Source organism: Thamnophis sirtalis, unplaced genomic scaffold, assembly GCF_051295495.1.
Source record: "Thamnophis sirtalis isolate CommonGarterSnake01/CBP01778 unplaced genomic scaffold, rThaSir2_p1.2 scaffold_7, whole genome shotgun sequence".
Classification (NCBI taxonomy): domain Eukaryota; kingdom Metazoa; phylum Chordata; class Lepidosauria; order Squamata; family Natricidae; genus Thamnophis; species Thamnophis sirtalis.
Window position 1 is genome coordinate 95,372,706 of NW_028261387.1, and position 24,042 is coordinate 95,396,747.

The 24,042-nt window shown below is 48.2% G+C and overlaps 1 protein-coding gene across 5 annotated transcripts in view; it reads left to right on the plus strand.

Annotated features, from left to right (window-relative positions):
• The window catches only part of TPX2 (TPX2 microtubule nucleation factor), a 60,609-nt gene that overhangs the window by 26,943 nt on the left and 9,624 nt on the right, over positions 1 to 24,042 (plus strand). For 4 of the 5 annotated variants that reach the window (XM_087720664.1, XM_087720665.1, XM_087720667.1 and 1 more), the window contains exons 2-12: positions 1,032 to 1,183; positions 5,081 to 5,203; positions 5,707 to 5,824; positions 7,602 to 7,730; positions 9,692 to 9,784; positions 13,664 to 13,797; positions 15,898 to 16,052; positions 18,075 to 18,246; positions 19,930 to 20,062; positions 21,984 to 22,200; positions 23,132 to 23,233. In XM_087720664.1, the coding sequence (XP_087576790.1) occupies positions 1,032 to 1,183; positions 5,081 to 5,203; positions 5,707 to 5,824; positions 7,602 to 7,730; positions 9,692 to 9,784; positions 13,664 to 13,797; positions 15,898 to 16,052; positions 18,075 to 18,246; positions 19,930 to 20,062; positions 21,984 to 22,200; positions 23,132 to 23,233 (1,528 nt within the window). The remainder of the gene's footprint in view (positions 1 to 1,031; positions 1,184 to 5,080; positions 5,204 to 5,706; positions 5,825 to 7,601; positions 7,731 to 9,691; positions 9,785 to 13,663; positions 13,798 to 15,897; positions 16,053 to 18,074; positions 18,247 to 19,929; positions 20,063 to 21,983; positions 22,201 to 23,131; positions 23,234 to 24,042) is intronic. The other variant, XM_087720668.1, reaches the window with a different exon arrangement.

The window sequence follows — 24,042 nt, forward strand, 5'->3', positions numbered from 1 at the left end:
AGTCCCCTTCTAACTTTGAACGGTCACTAAACGGATGGGTCGTAAGTCGAGGAATACCTGTATTCAGGGTTTTATAAATTGGGAGTAGCAGCCTTTGGGCATGAGAAGAGTTTCAATGGCTCCCATAATGAATCTGGCCAGCATTGAAAGATTCATTGTGATGGAGGCAAATTGCAACACACACACCCAAACAACACACCCGCCAAAAACACAACCCCCAGGTTCCACTTTATGGACTGCTCCCCCTGCCCATGCACGCATGACCCCCCCCCCCATCCCCCATTTTGGGCCTAGCAGGACTCTCTCCAGCCTCCTGGGACCAAAAATGGGGCACCCGGGGGGGGGGGCACGCCGCACCCACCATATTCCCTCCTACCCCCACATATGCACGTGACCCGCCCCCCCGCATGCACACATGTCTCCTCTATGCACCCCTCCCCCGTGCATGCACAGCAGAGACCCAAAAATGAGCTGCTGGGGGGAGGCATGAGCGCAAGCACGGTGGAGGTGAGCTGGGGCAACGGTTTGCATGCCCACAGAGAGGGCTCCGCTGCCACCTGTGGCACACATGCCACAGGTTAACCATCACGGAAGTAAGATGATTAAAGTCCCGGAGACTAAAACATATGAATAACAGTTGCAGAATTTGGGTTTGGCCAGACTGGGCAAAATAAGGATTGGGAATGGATTCCAGTATTTGAGGGGCTGCCACGCAGAAGAGGGGCTCGACTTATTTACCAAAGCACCATAAGGCAGGACAAGAAGCAACGGATGGAAACTAATTAAGGAGAGAAGCAACCTAGAACTAGGGAGAAATTTCCTGAGAGTGAGGACAATTAACCAGTGGAACAGCTTCCCACCAGAAGTTGTGGGTGCTCCATCACTGGGGTTTTAAAGAAGAGATTGGACATCCCTTTGTCTGAAGTGGTGTAGGGTCTTCTGCTTCAGCAGGGGGCTGGACTAGAAGACCTCCAAAGGTCCCTTCCAGCTCTGTTCCAAATTCTAAACGTGGCCTTTATTGTCCTTTGCAGGTTTTTACTTCAGAAGAATTGGGCACAGCCTGTGCCAGCCGAGGAAGAGATTGAAATGTCTCAGGAAACGTATTCTTATGATGTTCCCGATATGGGCCTTGACTTCAGAGATATGAATGATGACCAGTCCATTAACATTGATGCCTGGTTTGGTGAGTACCCTCTTCACGGCCAGGAGGAGGGTGTGCCATCTGCCAAGAGGCCAAACTAACTACCGGTCTCTTTCCTGAGCCTTATAGGTGGGAAGGGCAGGGGGCTTTATGAGAGATGCTCCACCCTTGTTTCTCTCTTTATCTCCCACCTTTCTTATTTTTACCGCTCAAGGCAGTGAACATATCCAACACACCCTCCTCCTCCTCCTATTTTCTGTACTACAACAAACCCTGCAAGGTGGGTTGGGCTGAGAGAGAGCAGTGGCCAGTTGGGTTTCACGCCTAAGCGGAACTAGAACTCACTGACCCCTGGAGATTGGCCTAAAGTTCCCTACCTGGCTTTCATGCTTAACGCAGGACTAGAACTCGCTGTCTCTTGGTGATTGGCCCAAAGTCACCTGGCCATTTTCCCTACTTATGGTGGGACTAGAACTCCCTAGAATTCACTGACTCCTAATTTGGCCTAAAGTCCTCTAGATCAGTGGTTCTTAACCTTTTTGAAAGAATCGCCCCCTTGAGCCATTGGGGAAGTTATTATCAACTCCTTCCCCCAAAACAACCTCTCAATCACAACACAAGCAACACAAATACAACGATAAGAGCTGAGACAATTATTAACGAAGAAAATGTATGTACACAAAAAGCAAAAAAAGAGAACATCAATGGCTGCCTTGTGCTTGGTGAGCTGACCCCAATTTCTTGATGTCTGGAACCATTTTTGTTAATTTCATTCTTAAATCGCCGCGCTCAGTGATCTTCAACAAGTTCCTTGACTTAGAAAGGATCTTTTGGATGGCGTTTCCACTAAGTAAGTGGAAGGAAAGGCTAAAAGAAGCAACTTAACTTCCTCCCACAATTTTGGGTAAGTGTTCCTCATTTTCACCCAAAAGGCTTCGTAGCCGCAACTCTGAAAATGTGATTGGGGTTATTTCAGATTCGTCAGTGGCTCTTGCAGTTTGGGATGAACTTGTGCAAAGTCTGCTGTGAAAGGATTTAGCACCCAAGTGGGCACTTCCAGATTTATCAGATCCTAGAATCTGGTTTCCGTATCTTCTTTTAGTTGCTTCAAGTGGCAGCAAAAAAAGTCCCAATCTTCTGCCTGGAGTTGGCGTTCATTACCAAGGCTTGGGAACCGATACAGCTCCTGGCGACTCATATTGCTTGTAAGGAGGTCCAATTTGGAAATAAATGAGCAGATTGCTCCTTTGGCTTTAAGAAAATTGATTTTATCTCCTTGCAGCTTTACGTTCACTTAATTCAGCTTGCCAAAAACATCAGCGAGATAAGCTACATCCAGACGTTGAAGTTTAAGACAACTGCTTAGACTTGGATCAAGGGATTCAAGAAATTCGACAAGTGTGTCAAAAAGTTCATGGAATGGCTGCAAACACTTTCCTTTTGAAAGCCACCTTACTTCGGTGTGCAAAAGGAGACGTTCAAACTCCTCATCATTTTCTTCACAAAGCTTGTGAAAAAGTCAGTTGTTCAAGGAATTCGACTTAATTTTATTCACAGCGTTAATGACGTAACGTATAGACTCGTGCAAACGGCCACTCAATTTTTTTGAGACAAGCTGCTATCTATGAACGAGGCCATGGACAGTCATAACTCCAAGGAGTGGCGCCAAGGAGTGACTCCAAGGAGCCAAGGTGGCGCAGTGGTTAAATGCAGCACTGCAGGCTACTGCTAGATTAGCAGGTCAGCGGTTCAAATCTCACCGGCTCAGGGTTGACTCAGCCTTCCATCCTTCCGAGGTGGGTAAAATGAGGACCCAGATTGTTGGGGGCAATATGCTGACTCTCTGTAAACCGCTTAGAGAGGCCTGAAAGGCCTATGAAGCGGTATATAAGTCTACTGCTATTGCTAACTCCAGGTGCAACCGATTTTAGATGAGCTTGAAATCCGCGATATCGTCCAACCATGGGTGCAGCTCCGTCGGTTGCACATGCCACGACGTTTGTCAAAGGGATGTTTTTCCCATTAAAAAACTCTTCAACCTTTTTCAATATCGAAGAACCTTTTGTGTCGGTGGCTAAATTTGGAGCAAATAACAGCTCTTCCCCGATCTCTTCATTTCCCTTGATGAAACGGACAATAACAAGGCTTCATTTTCACGACTCGTTGACTCATCAGCCTGCATCACGAATTCTGTACTTTTCAAGGTGTCCATAAGCCTTTCTTCCACTTCAGCAGCCATTTCATCCATTCTTTTTGATACGGTGTCATTGCTCAAAGGAATTGCATGACAGTGCTTGCGCTGGGCCCCAACATGGTGGCAACAATCTGTTTCACTGCTGGTTAAAAATCAGCGTTTCTCCGATAGTGTGCGGTTTGCCACATTTTGCTATCAACAAAGATACTTCATAGGAACAAATGAGCCCCTTGTCGGCGTTGAGTGACGATTCCCCAAAGAACTTCTCAACAGTGCTGCGACCCTCAAACCTGGCCTTCCAAGGATTGGAAAAACGATAGCGGTTTGTCGGCTTTATCCAAATGAATTCTTACCAAATGGCCTTTCAGTCGGGAAGGCTTCATCGCTTCATTTGAAAATGTTTTTTCACAGAGAAGACAAAACGGAAGCTGCACGTTGGAAGGAGATGGAATGAATCCCAATTTTAGGTATGCCGTTGAGTATTGGCGACACTTCCTCTTCTGGGCCATGTTGAGAGGTCTTCGAAATGAAAGGCACCAACTGCAAATTAAATTTTCGACTGCACTGGAACCCTATAAAACACACGTGGACGTCGATAAACCTAGTTTCAACAGTTACGTTGACATTACAGCGGACATCACAGGGGACAGCAACTCAGCATGCGATGTTTCGAAAGAAGCGCTCGCCCCTCCATCACTGCCCATTCTGGCCAATGGCGCTCCACTGTATGGGTAGAGTGATAGAGGCCGCTGCACAGCGCGCATGAAGATGAGCGATGCGTATTCACATATGTACGGCGTTCTGTACTGAAACTAGCTGGAGGAACATTTTAAAACACAGTTCAATCCACTAATAGCGAGCGATCTGATGTTTTTGTACGACAGATATACAGCGGTTCACTGTACGAAAAAAGTCTCAAAAGTGTCCCCAAAACTTCTCACTCCATCGCCCCCATAAGCCCCCCCTTCCGTTCCTTTGCCCCGGTGTCGCCCCTTTTCGTTCCATCGTCCCCCTGAAAAACAAAATCGCCCCCTGGGGTGCGATATCGCCCATGTTAAGAACCACTGCTCTAGATGGCTTTCATAGTTAAGGGAGAACTAGAACTCACCATCTCCTGGTGATTGGCCCAAAGCCACCCGGCCACTTTTTGTGCTTACAGTAGGACTAAAACTCTGTGTCCCAGAGAATGGCCAGCTGGGGTTCATGCCTAAGCAGAACTAGAACTCATTGTCTCCTGGTGATTGGCTTAAAGCCCTCTCCCTGGCTTTCACGCTTAAGGCAGAACTAGAATTCATCATCTCCTGGTGATTGGCTGAAAGTTACCCAGCCAGTTTTCCTGCTTATAGTGGGACTAGAACTCCCTGTCTCCCAGTGAATGTCCAGCTGGGTTTTATGCCTAAGAGGAACTAGAAGCCACTGTCTCCTGGTGATTGGCCCACAGTCACCCACAATTTTTGTGCTTACGATAGGACTAGAACTCCCCGTCTCCCAGTGAGTGGCCAGCTGGGTTTTATGCCTAAGCAGAATTAAAACTCACCGTCACCTGGTGATTGGCCCAAAGTCACCCAGCCAGTTTTCGTACTTACGATAGGACTAGAACTCCCCGTCTCCCAGTCTGTAGTTTGATGCCTTAACTGCTAAATCAAACCGGCTCTTTAGACTGGGCCCAGTGCTTGATGGTTGGTGGCTGGTGGTCTCCTCCCCTCGCGGAGTGGAGGACCCTAGGATCGTAACTATTTTTGCAGCTGTCCGATCTGCCGCCTTGATGACCCCAAGAGCAGAGATGGGGACGTCGGGCATCCTGCGTAAAGCATTGTCATCAAAGCCTAACCTTCCCTGGGCTGTGGTCTCGCCCATGATGAAATCAGGTGAGATGCTTCCTTGAGACCCAACCAATCAACTTTCAGGGCTGAAAGCCCACCCAGCCTTTGTTGGTGTTCTTAATCCCACCAACATCATTAATGGGCTCTCAAGGCATCCCTTGGGAGCTGAGGCACCATCCCCTTCTCCGGGCCGCGTCCCAGAGTTCCCCGTAAGCCGTTTTAACTTGGGTACGGCAAATTGTGGGCACTTGGCCTCTGGGGGTGTGTCTCTTGGACCTTAAAATGCCGGGTCTCCCACATGGAGAGTTCAGAAGGGCTTCTGTCTCGTCCTCTCTTGAGGCCACCATCTCGAGATGCTGATATCTCCTCTTTGGTGTGAGGAGAGCAGGCTACGAAAGATCACCCCAAATGTTCACGTAGGTCTCTTCCAAAGTATAATTCCGTTCTTCCCCAGGAGGTTAAGAGTCCTGGCGAGGACCATGCTTGGTTCCATCTCTTTGCTTTGATCTCTTGCCTGAGAAATATCCTCTATGTCTCCTTACCTTTAGATGACAAGGAGAATGGGAATCAAGAGATGGAGCTAGCCAACGAAGGCCCAGCCAACGTGGTTCGTTCGATGGAGGAGTGGCACTCAACCAGGCAAGAGAACGCACCACCTCCAGGACGGTAAGACTCTGCTTCTTCTTGAATGCAGCCCCGGATAGAGCCTTCCCTTCTTCGGGAGTGGGGATGTTCATTCAGCTTTTGGGCTCCAGAACTGCCTCTAACAGAATAACAAGAGTTAGAAGGGGCCTTGGAGGTCTTCTAGTCCATCCCCCTGCTCAAACAGGAGACCTTACATTTTTCTGGACAAGTTTCTCTTCTTGAAAACTTCTAGTGATGGAGCACTTACAATTCCTGGTGGCAAGCAGTTCCACTGGTTAATTGTCCTCACTTTTAGGAAGTTTCTCCTTAGTTCCAGGTTGCTTCTTTCCCTGATTAGTTTCCACCCATTGTTTCTTGTCCTGCCTTCTGTCGCTTTGGAGAATAGGGTGACAACCCCCCCCCCCCCCAATTCTTTATGGCAGCACCTCAAATATTGGAAGACTTCTATTATGTCTTCCCAGCCTCTCTTTTTGTTAGACGGAATGACAGAGTCAGAAGGGACCTTGGAGGTCATCTGGTCCAACCCCCTGATCAAGCAGGAGCTCTTATAGCATTTCAGCCAAGTCTCTGTGTCCAGTCTCTTCTTTAAAAAAACTCAAGTGATGAAGCACCCACAACTTAATAATTTGGGCAATAAAGGTCATAAAATGGAACCAAACTCCCTTAAGAACTATTTTGCTCAGCGACACAAATTTTGGGCTCAATTGTGGTTGTAAATAGAGGACCACCTGTCCTATCAGTATGGAAAGAATGACCAATCCTGTTTGTCCAGCACATTGTCCTCCAAAGGGCTTGAGATTGTCCGGCTTCTGTATCTAGAAATGCTGAACTGTCTCCTTTGCCTTGCGAGAATGGCTGGTGGGATTTGAAGGGGTTGTTCCGACTGAGGCTTCCCCAGCATCACGAAGCCTCGTCCTCGTCCTGATAAACCCCTTTTATTTAATTGACAGTGAATTCCTCTCCAGCCAAGTCTTTCCTCTCCCACAGTCTTCCAAGATAGTTCCCAATTACTGACCTTTATCAGGCTTGGAGGATGGCCAGGCCGATATCTTTCAGACACCCCAATACTTGGCAAGAATGCAGGAATGAACTAATGGCCTCCTGCAAACTCCACTCCCCTTTCGCTCCTCTTTTATTCCCTCTGGGAAGGGCCATTCATTGTCCACCTGTGGCCTTACTCCCAAGTTGACCCCTGTTCTTTAGCTGTTCCCTTCATCTGGCAGGTCTGCGCATGCGCACACTGGGAACAGGCTCCAGCTGTTCGTCCGCCTCACTGATGTCTGCCTCTGAAGGCAGCTGATCACTGTCAGATGGCCCTGGCCCCCTCTCTGCCTCTGACACAGAGCCCTCCCCAGACTCCAGGACTGGCCCAGGTTCCTCCCCAACCTCCTCACTGTCCGAATCTGCTGCCAGATCTGCTGGCTGCTGGTGGGCCACAACAAGGGGCTCCACATCCTGGCATAGTCGAAATGCAACGTCCAGCCTCTCTGTCTGTCAGGGTTCCAAATAGCACCCCAAAATAAATCCACCCATCCAGTTCCGGTCAGGTGCAGAGGTGCAGAGACAAAGGATGACCTTGGCTTTCTAGAAAGAATGTTGTTATGGCTGCATATCATCTAACTCCCTACAATCCCCCACTCCCATTTTCCAACCATAGAAAATGCATAGTAGAAGAATAGAAAGTGTGGGAGGCCAAAGACCCAAAAGAAAAGAAGGCTGCAGGCTTGACACTCTCCTCCTCCCTCCCTCCCTCCCTCCTTCTTTTGCTCAAGGGCTGTTTTTCTTTCCCCCCTTTTAGGGTGGCCAAGAAGCTTTCGGCCCGGCGAAAGAGTGCCCAGCGTCGGATTATGGCCAAAAGCCACGCACAGAAGGTCGCCACCACCTTGGCCAAAAAGCAGGAACCCCCTCCTTTAAAGAAGCAGAAAATGTAGGTCTCTGGGATAACACTGGCACTTAGACGTACGGTAGATGCCGCCCCACGGTGCTTTACAGCCTTTTCTAGGCGGTTTACAATGATGGCATTATTTGCATCTTGCCCCCCAACTATCTGGGTCCTCATTTTACCCACCTCAGAAGGAGGGAAGGCTTAGTCGACCTTGAGCCCATCGGAATTGAACTCTTGACAGTCGGCAGAGCTTGCCTGCAATACTGCATTCTAACCATTGCCTCAACAGATATAGAATAGGTGATGATAGATAGAGAGTTGAATGGATGGATATAGATGAGAGAGAGACAGAGAGAAAGATGATGGAGAGAGAGAGAGAGAGAGGATAGATAAGAGAGCGGGTTAGAGCATTAGCCCTTAGATTTATATGCCGCTTCACAGTGCTTTACAGCCCTCTAAGTGGTTTACAGAGTCAGCATTTTGCCCCCAAACATCTGGCTCCTCATTTTACTGACCTCGGACGGAGGGAAGGCTGAGTCAACCTTGAGCCAGTCAGGAGTGAACTCCTGGCAGTGGGCAGAGTTAGCTTGCAATGATACATTTTAGCCACTGCACCACCACGACTCGGAAGGAAGGAAGACTTGTATACTGCTTCCCAGTGCTTTCCAGCCCTCTCTAAGAGGTTTACAGAGTCAGCCTCTTGCTCCCAACAATCTGGGTCCTCCCATTTCACCCCCTTTGGAAGGACACCCCCTTTCAGCTGGTGAGGATTGAACTTCTGGCAGATGGCAGAGTTAGCCTGCAATGCTGCATTCTAGCCATTGCGCCACCAGATATAGAATAGGTGATGATACCTTGTGTGCTGGATTGCTCTGTCCGATAAAGTTAGGCTTCTGAAAAAAGGAGAATTGTTGGTAACTCGGTGTTAAAATGTCTCCTGAGCGAGGGTGTTTCCTTGCAAACATTTCATGACCCATCTAGGTATCATCATCAGTGCTAGAAGGGAGGAGGCTGTGCAGAGTGGAAAAGAGGGGAGAGGAGAAGGTGGACTGTGAGGTTCTTGGTACCCACTGAGCTTGGATGTTTTCAGACGTTTCATGACCCATCTAGATAGCATCATCGGTGCTAGATTGGAGGAGGGTGTGAAGAGTGGAGTAGAGGAGGAGTACTCTGGAGTCCTTGAGGCTCTCTGGGCGTTTTCCCCGCAGCCCTTTCAGTCCCCAACTCGGGAACCCCATCAGAGCTCAGCTCTTCCCTAGAGAATGCCCCACAGCTTTGCCCTCGGGCAGACAAATGTCCATGCAAACCGGGTGTCAGCCTTCCAAATAGCATCCAAAAGTAAATCAGAATCCGAGGCAAAGGATTCCTCAAAGTTCCAATTGATGAAGAGAGCCATGTTGGCACCTCTGGGAAATCCCAAATCTGAAAGCTTCCCGGTTTCCCCCACCCAGCTGAAAGTTCTTGCCCCCACACCCACAAGTCCATCCCATGGTCTCCCACTGCCACGCTGGCAGCTTCCACCCATCCAGTTCCGGTCAGGTGCAGAGGTGCAGAGACAAAGGATGACCTTGGCTTTCTAGAAAGAATGTTGTTATGGCTACATAGCATCTCACTCCCTACAGTCCCCCCTCCCAGTTTCCCACCATAGAAAATGCGTAGTGGAAGAATAGAAAGTGTGGCAGGCCAAAGACCCATAGGAAAAGACGGCTGCAGGCCTGACACGGGGGCCATGGCGTTAGTGCAAACTATGAGCGAGCTCCCTGTTCCCTCTCTAGCTCCAACAGGCGTGCCAAGACGTCTGGGCCACATGCAGTGGCCCAAACAGTCAGGTAAGGCTGAATCACCTCCAGGTGCCGGTGTTTGGGTGTCCACGCCCCATGGGCTCACCTTGTCGTGAAGAGGAACACGGTGGGGAGTCAAAGGCCTTTCCTTTCCTTTCTTCCTTCCTTCCCTACGCACACCCTCCACCCTTCTCTCTCTCTCTCTCTCTTCTCAAAACCCAGGTCTAACCATCGGGACAACTTGGGGGAAATTGATATGAACCAAAACGTCTCGCCAGAGAATGCACAAGACCCCGTCACACCCGATGCACACAAGTAGGTGGCTGGGCTTAGAGGTGTGTTTCGTCTGCTGCTTCTCTTTTTCTCCCCAGGATTTGGGTGCTTGTGTGAATGCGCATTGGGGCACGCCACACCCCATTGTGGGGGCGGGGGGGGGGTAGGGCCGGTTGTAATTAAAAAGGCTTGTTATACGCAGTGAAGTCAGGAAGAAGCCTTGAGATCAAGAAGTTTGTAAATTCCGTTTGGAAAGCTGTACAGGTAGGCCTCGGCTTACGGCGGTTTGCTTAGCGACCATTCAGCGTTGCAACGGCGCTGAAAAAAAGCAACCCCTGACCAATTTTTTCACCCTTGCGACCATTGTAGAGTCGTGTAATCAAAATTCAGACGGTGGGCAATTGACGCTCATTTATTTACAAAAAAAAATATTTTTTATTCTCTTGCATACCATTGTACGAATACATTCACATAATTATTATTATTCTTTACATTTACCATTCTTATACATTTGTTATTCCATTTCATAGGTTATTATAATACACAGTTTAGGTTGTTTTATTTACCATCCCTTCCGCCTGTTGTAACACCACCTTCTTTTCCCTTTCTTTTCTCCCTTCTCTACTTTCTTCCTTCCTCCTCTCCTTCTTCTTCCCTTATCTCTCCCCTACTCCTACTCTTCCTCTTCCCCTTCCTACCCTCTCTCCTTCTCTTTCTCTCCCTTCCACCCTCCTCTCCTTCCCCTTCCTTCCTCCCTTACCTCTCCCCTACTCTTCCTCTTCCCCTTCCTACCCTCTCTCCTTCTCTTTCTCTCCCTTCCACCCTCCTCTCCTTCCCCTTCCTTCTTCCCTTACCTCTCCCCTACTCTTCCTCTTCCCCTTCCTACCCTCTCTCCTTCTCTTTCTCTCCCTTCCACCCTCCTCTCCTTTCCTCTTCCTTCCTTCCCTCCTCTTCCTCTCCTCTGCTCTCCCTTTCTTTTTCCGTTGTTATAGGTGCCTCTTTCAAATCTCAGTTTATGCTTCCTTGGGATGGTATTTCCGCAAACCCAAATATAATTTAGTATCATTTCTTATTTCCTTACCTTTGCTAATCTATCCTATGTTTTTCCCCCTTTATATCTTGCTCTTGAATATATAATATATTTAATATTTTCTTTTCTGTTTTTGCCTTCTTTCCCCCCCCCCACCCCCACTTTTCAAGGATAAAGGGGCAATTGACTCGTATTTATGACTTTTTTTCGACCTCCTGACAAGCCAATTCGATGGGGAAGCCGGATTCATTGAACAACAGTTTGACTTGTTCAGCAACTGCTGTGATTCACTTAACAACAGTGGCAAGAAAAGTCGTAAAAAGGGGCAAAACTCACTTAGTAATCGTTTCAATTAGCAACTGAAATTTTGGGCTCAATTGCGGTCGTAAGTTGAACACTATTTCTGATGTAGTGCAGGACATGCAAAAGCAGCTTTCCCCAATCTGGTGTCTTCTAAGCATGTTGGACAATAGATAGTCCTTGACTTACAATCATTCGTTTAGTGGCTATTTGAAGTTACAACGGTGCCAAAAAAAGTGACTTCAGATGGGTTTTCACACTTACGACCGTCACAGTATCCCCGTAGTATAATGTGATCAAAATTTAGACACAAGCAAAGTCAGTGGGGAAGGCAGATTCACTTAATGACTGTGATGAGCTTAACTACAGGTCCTCGACTTGCAACAGTTCCGTTAGTGACTGTTCAAGGTTATAACAGCACCTGAAAAAGGGACTTGTGACCATTTTTCACACTTACAACCGTTGCAACGTCCCCATGGTCACGTGATTTACATTCGGATGCTTCACAACTGACTCATATTTATGACGGTCGCAGTGTCCTGGGGAGTCATGTGATGCCCTTTAACTACAAAATCAATTACAATTTTGTTGTTCTGACCAACACAATCCATAGGGAAGGCATAGCTGTGTTACTAATTGACATGTTACTAACTAACTGGTTACTAACTAACTGGGTAGGTCTAGTTTAATAGAAAGAAGGACTAGGGGAGACATGATAGCATCTTCCACTATCTCAGGGGTTGCCCCAAAGAAGAGGGAGTCAAACTATTCTCCAAAGCATCTGAGGGTAGAACAAGAAGCAATGGGTGGAAACTAATCAAGGAGAGAAGCAACTTAGAACGGAGGAGAAATTTCCTGACAGTTAAGAACAATTAATCAAAGGAACAGAAGTTGCCTCCAGAAGTTGTAAATGCTCCATCACTGGAGGTTTTTAAGAAGATGTTGGATAGCCATTTGTCTGAAACAGTATAGGGTTTCCTGCCTAGGCAGGGGGTTGGACTAGAAGACCTCCAAGGTCCCTTCCAACTCTGCTATTGTATTGTATAACTGTTACTGGTTCATAGCCGTGATACTAACAGCCTCTGCAATATTCGATTCACTTTCTCATGGCAAGAACAGTTGTAAAATGGGGCAAAACTCACTTAACAACTTTCTTGCTTAGCAACGGGAACGGTGAACTTAATTGTGGTCGTATAGCAAGGACTACCTGTACAGCTGCCAGAATTGCTAGCCTGCATGACCAGCAGTTAAGAATGCTGGGAGTTGAGCTCCAAAAATGGAAAACCCACGGTTGAAATAAATCCTTGAATTTGTGGAAAGGACTTTTGTTTGGAACTGTTACCCTTCACGCAGACACGTCGTATCCTGGGGAACTCTGAATGTTGCCTGCGGTTCCACCACAAAACCGCGGACGGCAAAATCGCGGTCGACGAAAGCGCGTATGTGACGTCATCACATCGCGACGAAAAAGATCGAAAAATGTAAAAATTAAGCGAAAACCTTACCCTAACCCCCCCAAACCTAACCCTAAACCTAACCCTTAACCTAACGAAAAACCTAACGCTAACCCTTAACCTAACGCTAAACGTAACGCTAACGCTCTAACCCTAACCCTTAACCTAATGCTTACCTTTATGTGAATTGGCTTGCTGTAATTTAATTTTTATTTCAATTTTTCGATCTTTTTCGTCGCGTTGTGATGACGTCACATACGCGATTTCTTCGACCGCGCTTTTGTGGAACGTGGTTTTGACGGGTCACGGTTGCCTGCGACAGATAATCCTGTGTCATCTTTTTAAGGTTATAAAGGTAGAAAGCAATAGAAATCTCTCCAGGCTCTGTGCAATAAGACGGATATCAAGAACGCCTGAAGCCATCTTGTGTTCTCCTAATGATCTGTTTCAGAGGTCTCCAAACTTGGCCACTTGGGGACTTCAACTCCCAGAATTCATGGGAATTGAAGTCCAGAAGTCTTAAAAGTTGAATTCTGGGAGTTGAAGTCCAGAAGTCTTAAAAGTTGAATTCTGGGAGTTGAAGTCTTAAAAGTTAAATTCCGGGAGTTGAAGTCCAGACGTTTTTAAAGTTGAATTCTGGGAGTTGAAGTCCAGAAGTCTTAAAAATTGAATTCTGGGAATTGAAGTCCAAAAGTCTTAAAAGTTGAATTCTGGGAATTGAAGTCCAGAAGTCTTAAAAGTTGAATTCTGGGAGTTGAAGTCCAGAAGTCTTAAAAATTGATTTCTGGGAATTGAAGTCCAGAAGTCTTAAAAGTTGAATTCTGGGAGTTGAGGTCCAAAAGTCTTAAAAACTGCCAAGCCTTAAAATTGAATTCTGGGAGTTGAAGTTTTAAAATTGCCAAGTCTCAAAATTGAAGATGAAGTTTGGAGACCCCTAATCTCTCACAATCTCTCTCAACCTCAGCAACATTCAGCTGTGTGGACTTCAACTCCCAGAATTCCCCAGCCAGCTGTGGCTAGAGGAAGAGGACATCCCTCTTGCTGGTCTTCTGTTACAGGGGGGGGGGTGTCATTGAAATATATGCTGGCTCGAGGCAGCTCATTCACTTAAAAGCACCGTCGTGTTTTCCTCTGCAGGCCGAGAGGTCCCTCCACTAAGGGGAAGTCGACGGAGGAGCTGGAGCTGGAGAAGATGCAGCAATTGCAACAGGAGGTGGTGGAACTGCGGAGGAAGAACGAGGAGTCCCTCAAAGCAGCCATTGCTGGGCCAGGTGAGACCTTGGTGGGCTTGGGAGACCGTTTCCCCTGAGAGATAAGACTCTTCCATTCTGGTTTTGACAAGACGTTCTAGTAGAAGAGACAATTTGTGGCTCGCATGAATTGTTTGGTCCTTGGGCTTTCTGAGGTTGGTTGTTTTCTTGCAGATGTTTCATTAGCCAGCTAGGTAATATCATCAGTGCTAGAAAGGAGGAGGATTCGTGAAGTGAAGGACTGTGGTGTCCTCTCGGTGGTTTTCTTGCAGACATCTTGTTACCAAACTAGGTAATACCAATACTACAAGGGAATGGGGCTTGCAGAAAGGAGTCGTCCTCGGTGATCTCTGAGCTTGGTTGATTTCTTGTAGATGTTTCATTTCCCAACTTCTTTAGTGCTAGAAAGGAATGGGGTTTGCTCTCTTGGCGCAGGTGGCGCAGTGGTTAGGGTGCAGTACTGCAGGCCACTTCAGCTGACTGTTAGCTGCAGTTCAGCGGTTCTCACCGGCTCAGGGTTGACTCAGCCTTCCATCCTTCCGAGGTGGGTGAAATGAGGACCCAGACTGTGGGGGCGATATGCTGACTCTGTAAAACCGCTTAGAGAGGGCTGAAAGCCCTATGAAGCGGTATATAAGTCTAACTGCTATTGATATTGATATCCAATTCCTTCTAGCACTGATGAAGTTCCCTAGTTTGGTAATGAAATGCCACCAAGAAAACCACCAAGCTCAGAGAGACCAAGGACCTCAAGTTCTCCTCCTCCCCCTTCTTTGTAGCACCTAGTAGTAGTTTTCTGCAAAAAAAAACCCCAATGTCCCTACAGTCCTCCCCACCTCCTCTTCTTCTTCTTCCTTTTCAAACCTCCCTCTCTTCTAACACTGACTATGCTCCCTACCTGGGTCTTGAAATGTCTGGAAGAAAACATTTCTAGAAAGAGTGCACAGAAGAGCAACAAAGACAATTAGGGGTAAAGGTAAAGGTTCCCCTCGCACAATTGTTCTAGTCGTTCCAGACTCTAGGGGGCAGTGATCATCTCCGTTTCAAAGCCGAAGAGCCAGTTCTGTCCAAAGATGTCTCTGTGGTCATGTAGCTGGAATGACCAAACACCGAAGGCGCACGGAACACTGTTTATTAGGAGACTAAAACCTACGATGGATGGTTGCAGGAACCGGGCCTGGCTAGTCTAGGGAAGAGAAGGACCAGGGGAGACAGGAGAGCATCTTCCAATATTTGAGGGGCTGCCCCAGAGAGGAGGAAGGGGGCCAAGCTATTCTCCAAAGCCCCCGAAGGCCAGACAAGGAGTAATGGATGGAAACTGATCCAGGAGTGATTCGGCCTAGAAATAAGGAGGAACTTTCTGACAGTGAGAACAATCAACTGAAGTTGCCTTCAGAAGTTGTGGGAGCTTCATCCCTGGAGGCTTTCCAGAAGAGACTGGAATGGTGTCAGAAATGGTGTAGGGTCTCCTGCTTGGGAGGGGGGTTGGACTAGATGACCTATAAGGTCCCTTCCAACTCTGTTAATCTGAATCTATCTAAGATGATCAAAGACCTGGATACTAAAACATATAATGAACGGTTGCAGGAACTGGGCCTGGCTGGTCTAGGGAAGAGAAGGACCAGGGGAGACAGGAGAACATCTTCCAGTAGTCGAGGGGCTGCCCCAGAGAGGAGGGGGGGGCAAGCTATTCTCCAAAGCACCCGAAGGGCAGAGAAGGAACAATGGATGGAAACTGACCAAGGAGAAATTCGGCCTAGAAATGAGGAACTTTCTGACAGTGAGAATAATCAACTGAAGTTGCCTTCAGAGGTTGTGGGAGCTCCATCCCTGGAGGCTTTGAAGAAGAGACTGGACTGCCATCTGTCAGAAATGGTGGAGGGTCTCCTCCTTGACCAGGGGGTTGAACTAGATGAGCTACAAGGTCCCTTCCAACTGTTAATCTGTTAGACCCCCAAGGACCCTACAGTCCTTCCCCTCCTCTTCTTCCTCCTCCTCAAACCTCCCTCCCTTCCATGACTGATCACGCACCCTACCTGGGTCATGGAAAGCCTGGCAGCCGTTTGCTTTTGACCTGCGGCCTGGCTGACGCTTCTGCGATCTCCCCTTTCTCCTGGCCAGGGCAACCCGTGAAGACGAGCAGCCACATTACCAAGCCCATGGATTTCCACTTCTGTACCGACGAGCGGCTCAAGCAGCACGGCGAAAGCCAGCCGGCCGCGGAATATAAGGAGGTGGATTTCATCGGCGCCCTAAGGAAACACCCCGCGTCTCCGGTGAGAGCCTGCGGCCGGGGAGGATGGGGGTTGGAGGGCCCCTTGGTCAGAGCGGCATGTTGCAGGGGCAACGAAGGGCAGGGGGAAGCCTTGGGGTGGAAAAACGGAACAAGGCAGGTTTGAGCCCCGTGCGGGTAGTCCTCGACTTGCGGCCACGACTGAGCCCCAAATTTACTGGGGGGAGAGGTTTGTTCACGGCATTCGGCTCCATTTTGCAACCTTTCTTGGCACTGTTGTTAACTGAATTACGTGTACGATTAGACCTCATCTTGTGACTGCAACTGAGCCCAGAAGTTACGTTGCTGAGTGAGACGTTGGTTAAGCGAGTTTTGGCTCTTTTTATTGCCTTTCTTGCCACATTTGTTAAGTGAATCCCTGCTGTTGTTAAATGAGTCACACAGTTGTCGAGTGAATCTGGTTGACTTTGCTTGCCAGAAGGTCGCAAAAGTTGATCATGTCACCGCAGGACACTGCGTCCATCATAAATGTGAATCACTTGTCAAGCATCCGAATGCAAATCAGGTAACCCTCTTTATGTGATGTGAAATGGGTGTGAGAAAAGGGCACGGCTCGCTTTTTTCAGTGCCGTTATAACTTTGAACGGTCACTAAATGAAGTAAGTCAAGGACTGCCTGTAGTTAATAACATGGTCGCTAAGTGACTCTGCCTTCCCCACTGACTTAGCTTGTCAGAAAAAGGGGATCACGTGGCCCCAGGACGCTGCAACCGTCATAAATATGAGACTGTTGCCAAGCGTCTCACATTTATGAATTTTGAGCACGTGAATGCTGCAATGGTCATAAGTGTGAAAAATGGCCATAAATCATTTTTTTCCGTGCCGTTGTAAGTTCGAACATTTCCTAAACAAATGGTTGTTTAATTCCTCAACTTACAACAGTTCATTTAGTGACCAAAGTTAGGACAGCACTGAAAAAAAGTGACTTATGACCATTTCTCACACTTAAGCCCATTGCAGCATCCCCATGGTCACGTGATTTACATTCGGACGCTTGACAAGTGACTCTCAGTTATGACGGGGTCCCGCCATCCCCTTTTGGGACCTTCTGATGAGCAAAGTCAATGGGGAAGCCAAATTCGCTTAACAAAGGTGCTAGTAATTTAACAACCGCAGAAATTCACTTAACGACAGCAAGAAAGATAGTAAAAATGGGGCTAAATTCACTTAACAACTGTCTTGTTTAGCCACATAAATTTTGGGGCTCAGTTGTAGTCGCGAGTCGAGATCGACCTGTACCTCTTAATGTCCCCTCCCCGTGTCGAAAATTGGAATTTTGTAAAAAAAAGAAACGAAATCATAAGGTGACAGCAAATTGCCTTCATGCATTCTTAAAATAAGAGGCAACTTTTCACAATTTGTCTCCTCGTCCCGTCTCGCCCCCCACCCCTCGTCCCCTGGTAATTGTTCGGACTTCTCCGGAGTTATAGCCGGCCGTGACCCGTCAAAAGCGCGGATGGCAAAAGCGCGCTCGACAAAATCGCGCCTTTGACGTCATCACAGCGCGACGAAAAAGATCGAAAAATTCAAATAAAAATTAATAAAAATTAAATTAAAGCAAGCCGATTCACATAAAGGTAAGGGTTAGGGTTAGGTTAAGGGTTAGGGTTAGCTTTAGAGCGTTAGCGTTAGCGTTAGGGTTAGGATAAGGGTTAGCGTTAGGTTTTTCGTTACTTTAACGGTTAGGTTTAGGGTTAGGTTTAGGGTTAGGTTTAGGGTTAGGTTTAGGGTTAGGTTTAGGGTTAGGTTTGGGGGGCTTAGGGTAAGGTTTTCGCTTTATTTTTACATTTTTCGATCTTTTTCGTCGCGCTGTGATGACGTCACAGCGCGCTTTTGTCGAGCGCGATTTTCTCCTACGCGCTTTTGTGGTGGAACCATAGCCGGCTTAAATTTCACTTGCGGCGAGCTGGAAGATGGGGGAAGATTGACAGGCTGAATCTAATCGAAATGGGTGATGGAAAAATACACTTAAATTGAGAAATTACGATGCAATCCCCCTTTTGCAGTCCCGGCTGAGCAAGGGACCCACAATCCCGAAGCCGTTCAACCTCTCCTGCGGGAACAAACGCAAACTGGACGAAGCCCCCGCCAAATACATCCCGCTGGCCCAGCAGGTGGAAAACTTTCAGAAACGCACCCCTCAGAGATATCATCTGCGGAGCCGGAAGGAGGACGAAGGTAAGGTCTCGTTTCTGTGGCCTCTGTTTTACGTCAGTCCAGCGCCAGTGTTTTTCAACCTTGGCAACTTGAAGATGTCCGGACTTCAACTCCCAGAATTCCCCAGCCAGCATTCGCTGGCTGGGGAATTCTGGGAGTTGAAGTCCAGACATCTTCAAGTTGCCAAGGTTGAAAAACACTGGTCCAGCCAATGGTGGCTTACTCCGTCAATCAGGGCCCAGGGTTCTGAATGATTTGGGAAGTGTTGAAGCTGTGCCCGGCTCCGCTTCCTTCCAGGGCGTGGGTGAAAATGGCTGGGATGGTTAGGTTTGTTGGCAGGACATCTTGAAATGTCTGACGGGGGAGGATTAACGCAGGAGTCTCCAAACCTGGAAACTTAAGACTTGTGGACTTCAACTCCCAGAATTCCTCAGCCAGCCACGCTTGTGCTGTCTTGCTGATCTATTGCGGAGGTCTCCAAACTTAGCCACGTCTGGACTTCAACTCTGAGAATTCAGGGCTGGCTGGCTGGGTAGAATTCTGGGAGTTGAAGTCCAGAAACCCTTGTCAAATCAGTCCCGGTGATATGGTGACCCGGTCTACCACCATCATAACTGACGACCAAAAGCCCGGGTTCAATTAGCTGTTAAGTCGAGGGTCCCCTAGCTTGGATCTGTTTCAGAAGCACACTTTATGTTCTTTCAATTTAAGGGGAAACCCCTTCCCCACAATTCACAGTTGGTCTGTGGAAGGAAAACACACCCTTCTCTGCAATGCAAAGATAGTAGCTGGCCCTTTAGTAGCAATAGCAATAGGAGTTAGACTTATATACCGCTTCATAGGGCTTTCAGCCCTCTCTAAGCGGTTTACAGAGTCAGCATATCGCCCCCAACAACAATCTGGGTCCTCATTTTACCCACCTCGGAAGGATGGAAGGCTGAGTCAACCCTGAGCCGGTGAGATTTGAACCGCCGAACTGCAGAACTGCAGTCAGCTGAAGTAGCCTGCAGTGCTGCATTTAACCACTGCGCCACCTCGGCTCCTTTAGTGCTTTCAAGGATCTCCTAATTCAGCAAATTTAAGACTTGTGGACTTCAATTCCCAGAATTCAACTTTAAGGCTTGGCAACTTTAATTTAGTGACCATTGCCCATTTGGTCTGGTGGTTAAGGTGTCAGACTAGAAAGTGGGAGAAAGTGAGTTCTAGTCCTGCCTTAGGCATGAAAGCTGGCTGGGTGACTTTGGGCCATTCACCAGGCAACAGTGAGTTCTAGTCCTGTCTTAGGCGTGGAAGCTGCCTGGGTGACTTTGGTCCATTCACCAGGCGGCAGTGAGTTGTAGTCCCGCGTTAGACATGAAAGCTGGCTAGGTGACTTTGGGCCATTCACCTGGAAACTGGGAGTTCTAGTTCTGCCTTACACATGAAAACCAACTGGGCAACTCTGGGCCAATGACCCAGCCACGGTACAACTGGCAAAAAATTGTTTGGGATTTTATCCTTCACTTGTGTCTAATTTCTGGCATCTTAAATTCATCCTCACGTTTGGGGCACAATCGTTTTTGGGGGAATAAGTTGAATTCATAAACCAATCAATAAATTTGAATCCATTTCCTCCCTCACGGTGTGTATATAAAACTTCTAACACTTAGCCTCACCCTTTTGTCTTTTAAATGCTGATGCTCTTCTCTCCTTTCTTTGGCCCAGGTCCAAGCAGGCCTTTAAAACCCCGACTGACCAACCCCAAAACTCCCCGCCTGGAAACCAAGAGCCGTTTGAGACCCACCAGCTGCAAGAGCACAGCCGAGCTGGAAGAAGAGGAAATTGCCAAGCTCCAGCAGTGAGTTTTTTAAAAATGTATTCACTGAGTAAATTGGACTCCAGTGTGGTGAACAAAACATTCAATCAGAATAAGGCTGGAAGGGACCTTGGAGGTCTTCTAGTCCCACCTGGTGCCCAAGCAGCAGACTCTATACAATTTCAGACAAATGGCTTTCCAGTCTCTTCTTAAAAACCTCCAGTGATGAAGCACACACAACTTCTGGTGGCAAGCAGTTTCACTGGTTAATTGTCCTCATTATTAAGAAGTTTCTCCTTAATTCCAGATTGCTTCTCTCCTTGATTAGTTTCCATCTGTTGCTTCTTGTCCTACCTTCTGGTGCTTTGGGAAATAAGTTGACACCTTCCTCTCTGTGGCAGCCCTTCAAATATTGGAAGATGCTTTCCTGTCTCCCCTGGTCCTTCTATTCACTAGACTAGCCAGGCCCAGTTCCTGCAACCGCTCTTCATATGTTTTATCCTCCTGTCCCCTCTTCATCTTTGTTGTTCTTCTCTGCACTCTTTCTAGAATCTCAACATCTTTTTTATAGTGTGGTGACCAAAACTGGATGCAGGATTCTAGGTGTGGCCTTACTAAGGCTTTATAGAGTGGTCTTAGTACCTCCCTTGACCCTGATTCTATCCCTCTGTTAATGCAATTTAGGATTGTGTTGGCTTTTTTGGCTGCTGCTGCACACAACTGGCTCCTGTTTAACTGGATGTCCACTAATATCAGTAAATTCTGGTCAAGGCTGGTTTCTAGCATAGCAGAGGCCTTCCTACATACAATACTCAAGGTTCAGCCTAGCTCTTGGAGATTCAAAGTATAGTCAACGTGTTTTCTTCATAGGCTAGCATGTCTCCTTACAGTTCTGTAAAAACAGTGGGCTCTGTTTGCCACACTTTGAATAAGCTTACTTTCAGCTAATGGATAGGATCTCCATGTTCTGCATCCAGTTTTGGTCACCACATTGGAAAAAAGATGTTGAGATTCCAGAAAAGGTGCAGAGAAGAGCAACTAGGATAATTATGGGATTGGAGGCTAAAACATAGGATGAACGGTTGCAAGAACTGGACCAGAGGTGATATTCAGCAGGTTCTGACCAGTTCTGGAGAAGCGGTAGCGGAAATTTTGAGTAATTTGGAGAACCGGTAAATACCGCCTCTGGCTGGCCCCACCCCCATCTATTCTCTGCCTCCCGAGTCCCAGCTGATTGGGAAGAAATGGGGATTTTGCAGTATCCTTCCCCTGCCACACCTACCAAGCCATGCCACATTCACAGAACTGGTAGTAAAATATTTGGAATCCCACCACTGAAGTGGGCCTGGCTTAGTCTAGGGCAGTGTTTCTCAACCTTGGCAACTTGAAGATGTCCGGACTTCAACTCCCAGAATTCCCCAGCCAGCATTCGCTGGCTGGGGAATTCTGGGAGTTGAAGTCCGGACATCTTCAAGTTGCCAAGGTTGAGAAACACTGGTCTAGGGAAGCAAAGGACCAGGGGAGACAGGGGAGCATCTTCCAATATTGGAGGGGCTGCGACAGAGGGGAGGGGGGTCAAGCTATTCTCCAAGGCACCTGAAGGCCAGACAAGGAATAATAATGGATGGAAACTGACCAAGGAGAGATTCAACCTGGAAACAAGGAGGAATTTTCTGACAGTGAGAACAATCAACCCATGGAAGAGAAGTTGCCTTCGGAAGGTGTGGGAACTTCATCCCTGGAGGCTTTCAAGAAGAGACTGGATTGGTATCTGTCAGAAAGGATGTAGGGTCCCTGCTTGGCCCGGGGGGGGGGGGGGGGTTTGGACTAGATGACCTCCAAGGTCCCTTCCAACTCTGTTAATCTGCAATCAGTTCAGCACCCTGAACCTGAACCTCAGAGCTCCTGACTTCATGCTGGAGAACCTCACCGCCTGCTCCCCCACCCCCGTCCGTCCCAACAGGTACCGGTTCAAAGCGCAGGAACTCAACCACCGCATCTTGGAGGGCGGCCCCCTCCTGCCCAAGAGGCCCCAGGCGAAAGAGCTGACCAAGCCCATCGGCTTCAACCTGGAGATCGAGAAGCGGATCCAGGAGCGGGAGACCAAGAAGGTTCCGGAAGAGGAGCACTTCGAGTTCCATTCCAGGCCCTGTCCTACCCGGATCTTGGAAGATGTGGTGGTAATTGAGGGGTTTGGGTTTCCCATCTTTCTCCCAAAAAGGTTTTACCTGAATAGTGTGAGGAACTGGTAGTCCTCGACTTACAACCCATTCACTTAGTGACCGAAGCTACAACAGCACCTGAAAAAGTGGCTTATGTCTGCTTTTCCACACTTATGACCGTTGAGCGCCCCCATGGTCAGGTGATTAAAATTCAGACGCTTGGCAACTTGACTCATATTTATGATGGACGCCGTGTCCCCAGATCACGTGGTCCTCTTTTTGCCATTTTTTCACACTTACGACCGTTGCAGCATCCCCATGATTACGCGATCGAAATTTTGCTGCTTGAGAACCGACTTATTTATGACGGTCGCCGTGTCCCAGGCTCACGTGAGTCCCCTTTTGCGACCTTCTGACGTGCAAAGGCAACGGGGAGGGGGGGAGCCCGATTCACTTAACGACCCTGCGACTCCCTTCACCACTGCAGTGATCCACTTAACCACGGTGTCAAGAAAGATCGTCAAATGAGGCAGGAACGTTGCGCTTAGCAACAGAAAATTTGGGTGGGCCTCCCTTGTGGTTCTTAAGCCGAGGACTCCCTGAAATGGTTTTTATCAGAGCCTCCCCTCCCCCCCTTCCCGGTCAATGTCTTTGTTGCATTTGATGAGCTAAATACGTTGGGGATCCACCCAGTCTCCTGACTGGACAGAACGGGGAGAGATCCTCAGAAGGCAAAGCGATCTCGTTCCAAGAAGAACAGAGGTGGTCAGTGCTTGATTGTAGAACGATCTGTCCATCCTTGTCTCCTTTTGCGCCAAGAGACGGTCGCAGGTCTCCGGCAAGGAATCCGATGCGCTTGGTGGGACCCTGGCTGGGTCTTCTCCTTCCCGTGGCTGAAGCAGGCAGACCCCCCCCCCCCAATGACTTCCTCCCCTTCCTCTCTTTCCAGGGTGTTCCGGAGAAGAAGCAGCTGCCCATCACGGTGCCCAAGTCCCCAGCGTTTGCTTTGAAAAACAAAATGGGGGACCTGTTTAAAGAGCAGAAAGAAAAGGTATCGGTTGGGCGTCGGGGCTGGTGGGCACGGCGGGGTATCTCTGCCCATGGTTGAGGGGCCGGTTCCTGCCTCCAGGGTGTTCTGAAGCCCCGGTTGAGCTCCCTGGGCTGAGGAGGTTTTATGCAGCTTTCCCCGACCGGTGTTGGCACTGAAAACTGGTTTTCACTCCCCTTCTTAACAAATCCCACTCCTTTCTAGCACTGATGATGTTCCCTAGTTGGGTCATGAAACGTCTGCAGGAAAATAACCCAACTCAGAGGGCACCAAGGATCCCATACTCCTCCTTCTCTCCTCCTCCTCCTCTTCCTTCTCTTCCTCCTCCTCCCTAAACCCCATTCTCTTCTAGCACTGATAATGTTCCCTAGTTGGGTCATGAAACATCTGCAAGAAAACCACCAAGCTCAGAGAGCACCAAGGACCCCCACAGTTGTCCACCTCCTCCTTTTCCTCTCCTCCAGTTTTCCTTCTCCCCTCTGGACACCCCACTCCCTTCTATCGCTGATGATGTTACCTAGTTAGGCCCTGAAACATTTGTAAGAACCCCACCAAACTCAAAGAGCACTTAGAGACCCCACAGTCCTCCTCCTCCTCCTCTTCTCCCTCCCCTTTTTCTCCTCTTCCCCCTCCACAAACCCCTTCTAGCACTGATGGCGTTAACTTGTTGGTTCATGAAACATCTGCAACAAGAACCCCACGCTCAGAGAGCACCAATGACTCCAGTCGTAGTCCTCCCTCTCCGCAGCCCCCTCCCCCTTCTATCCCTGATGATGTTACCTAGTTGGATCCTGAGATGTTTGCAAGAAAAC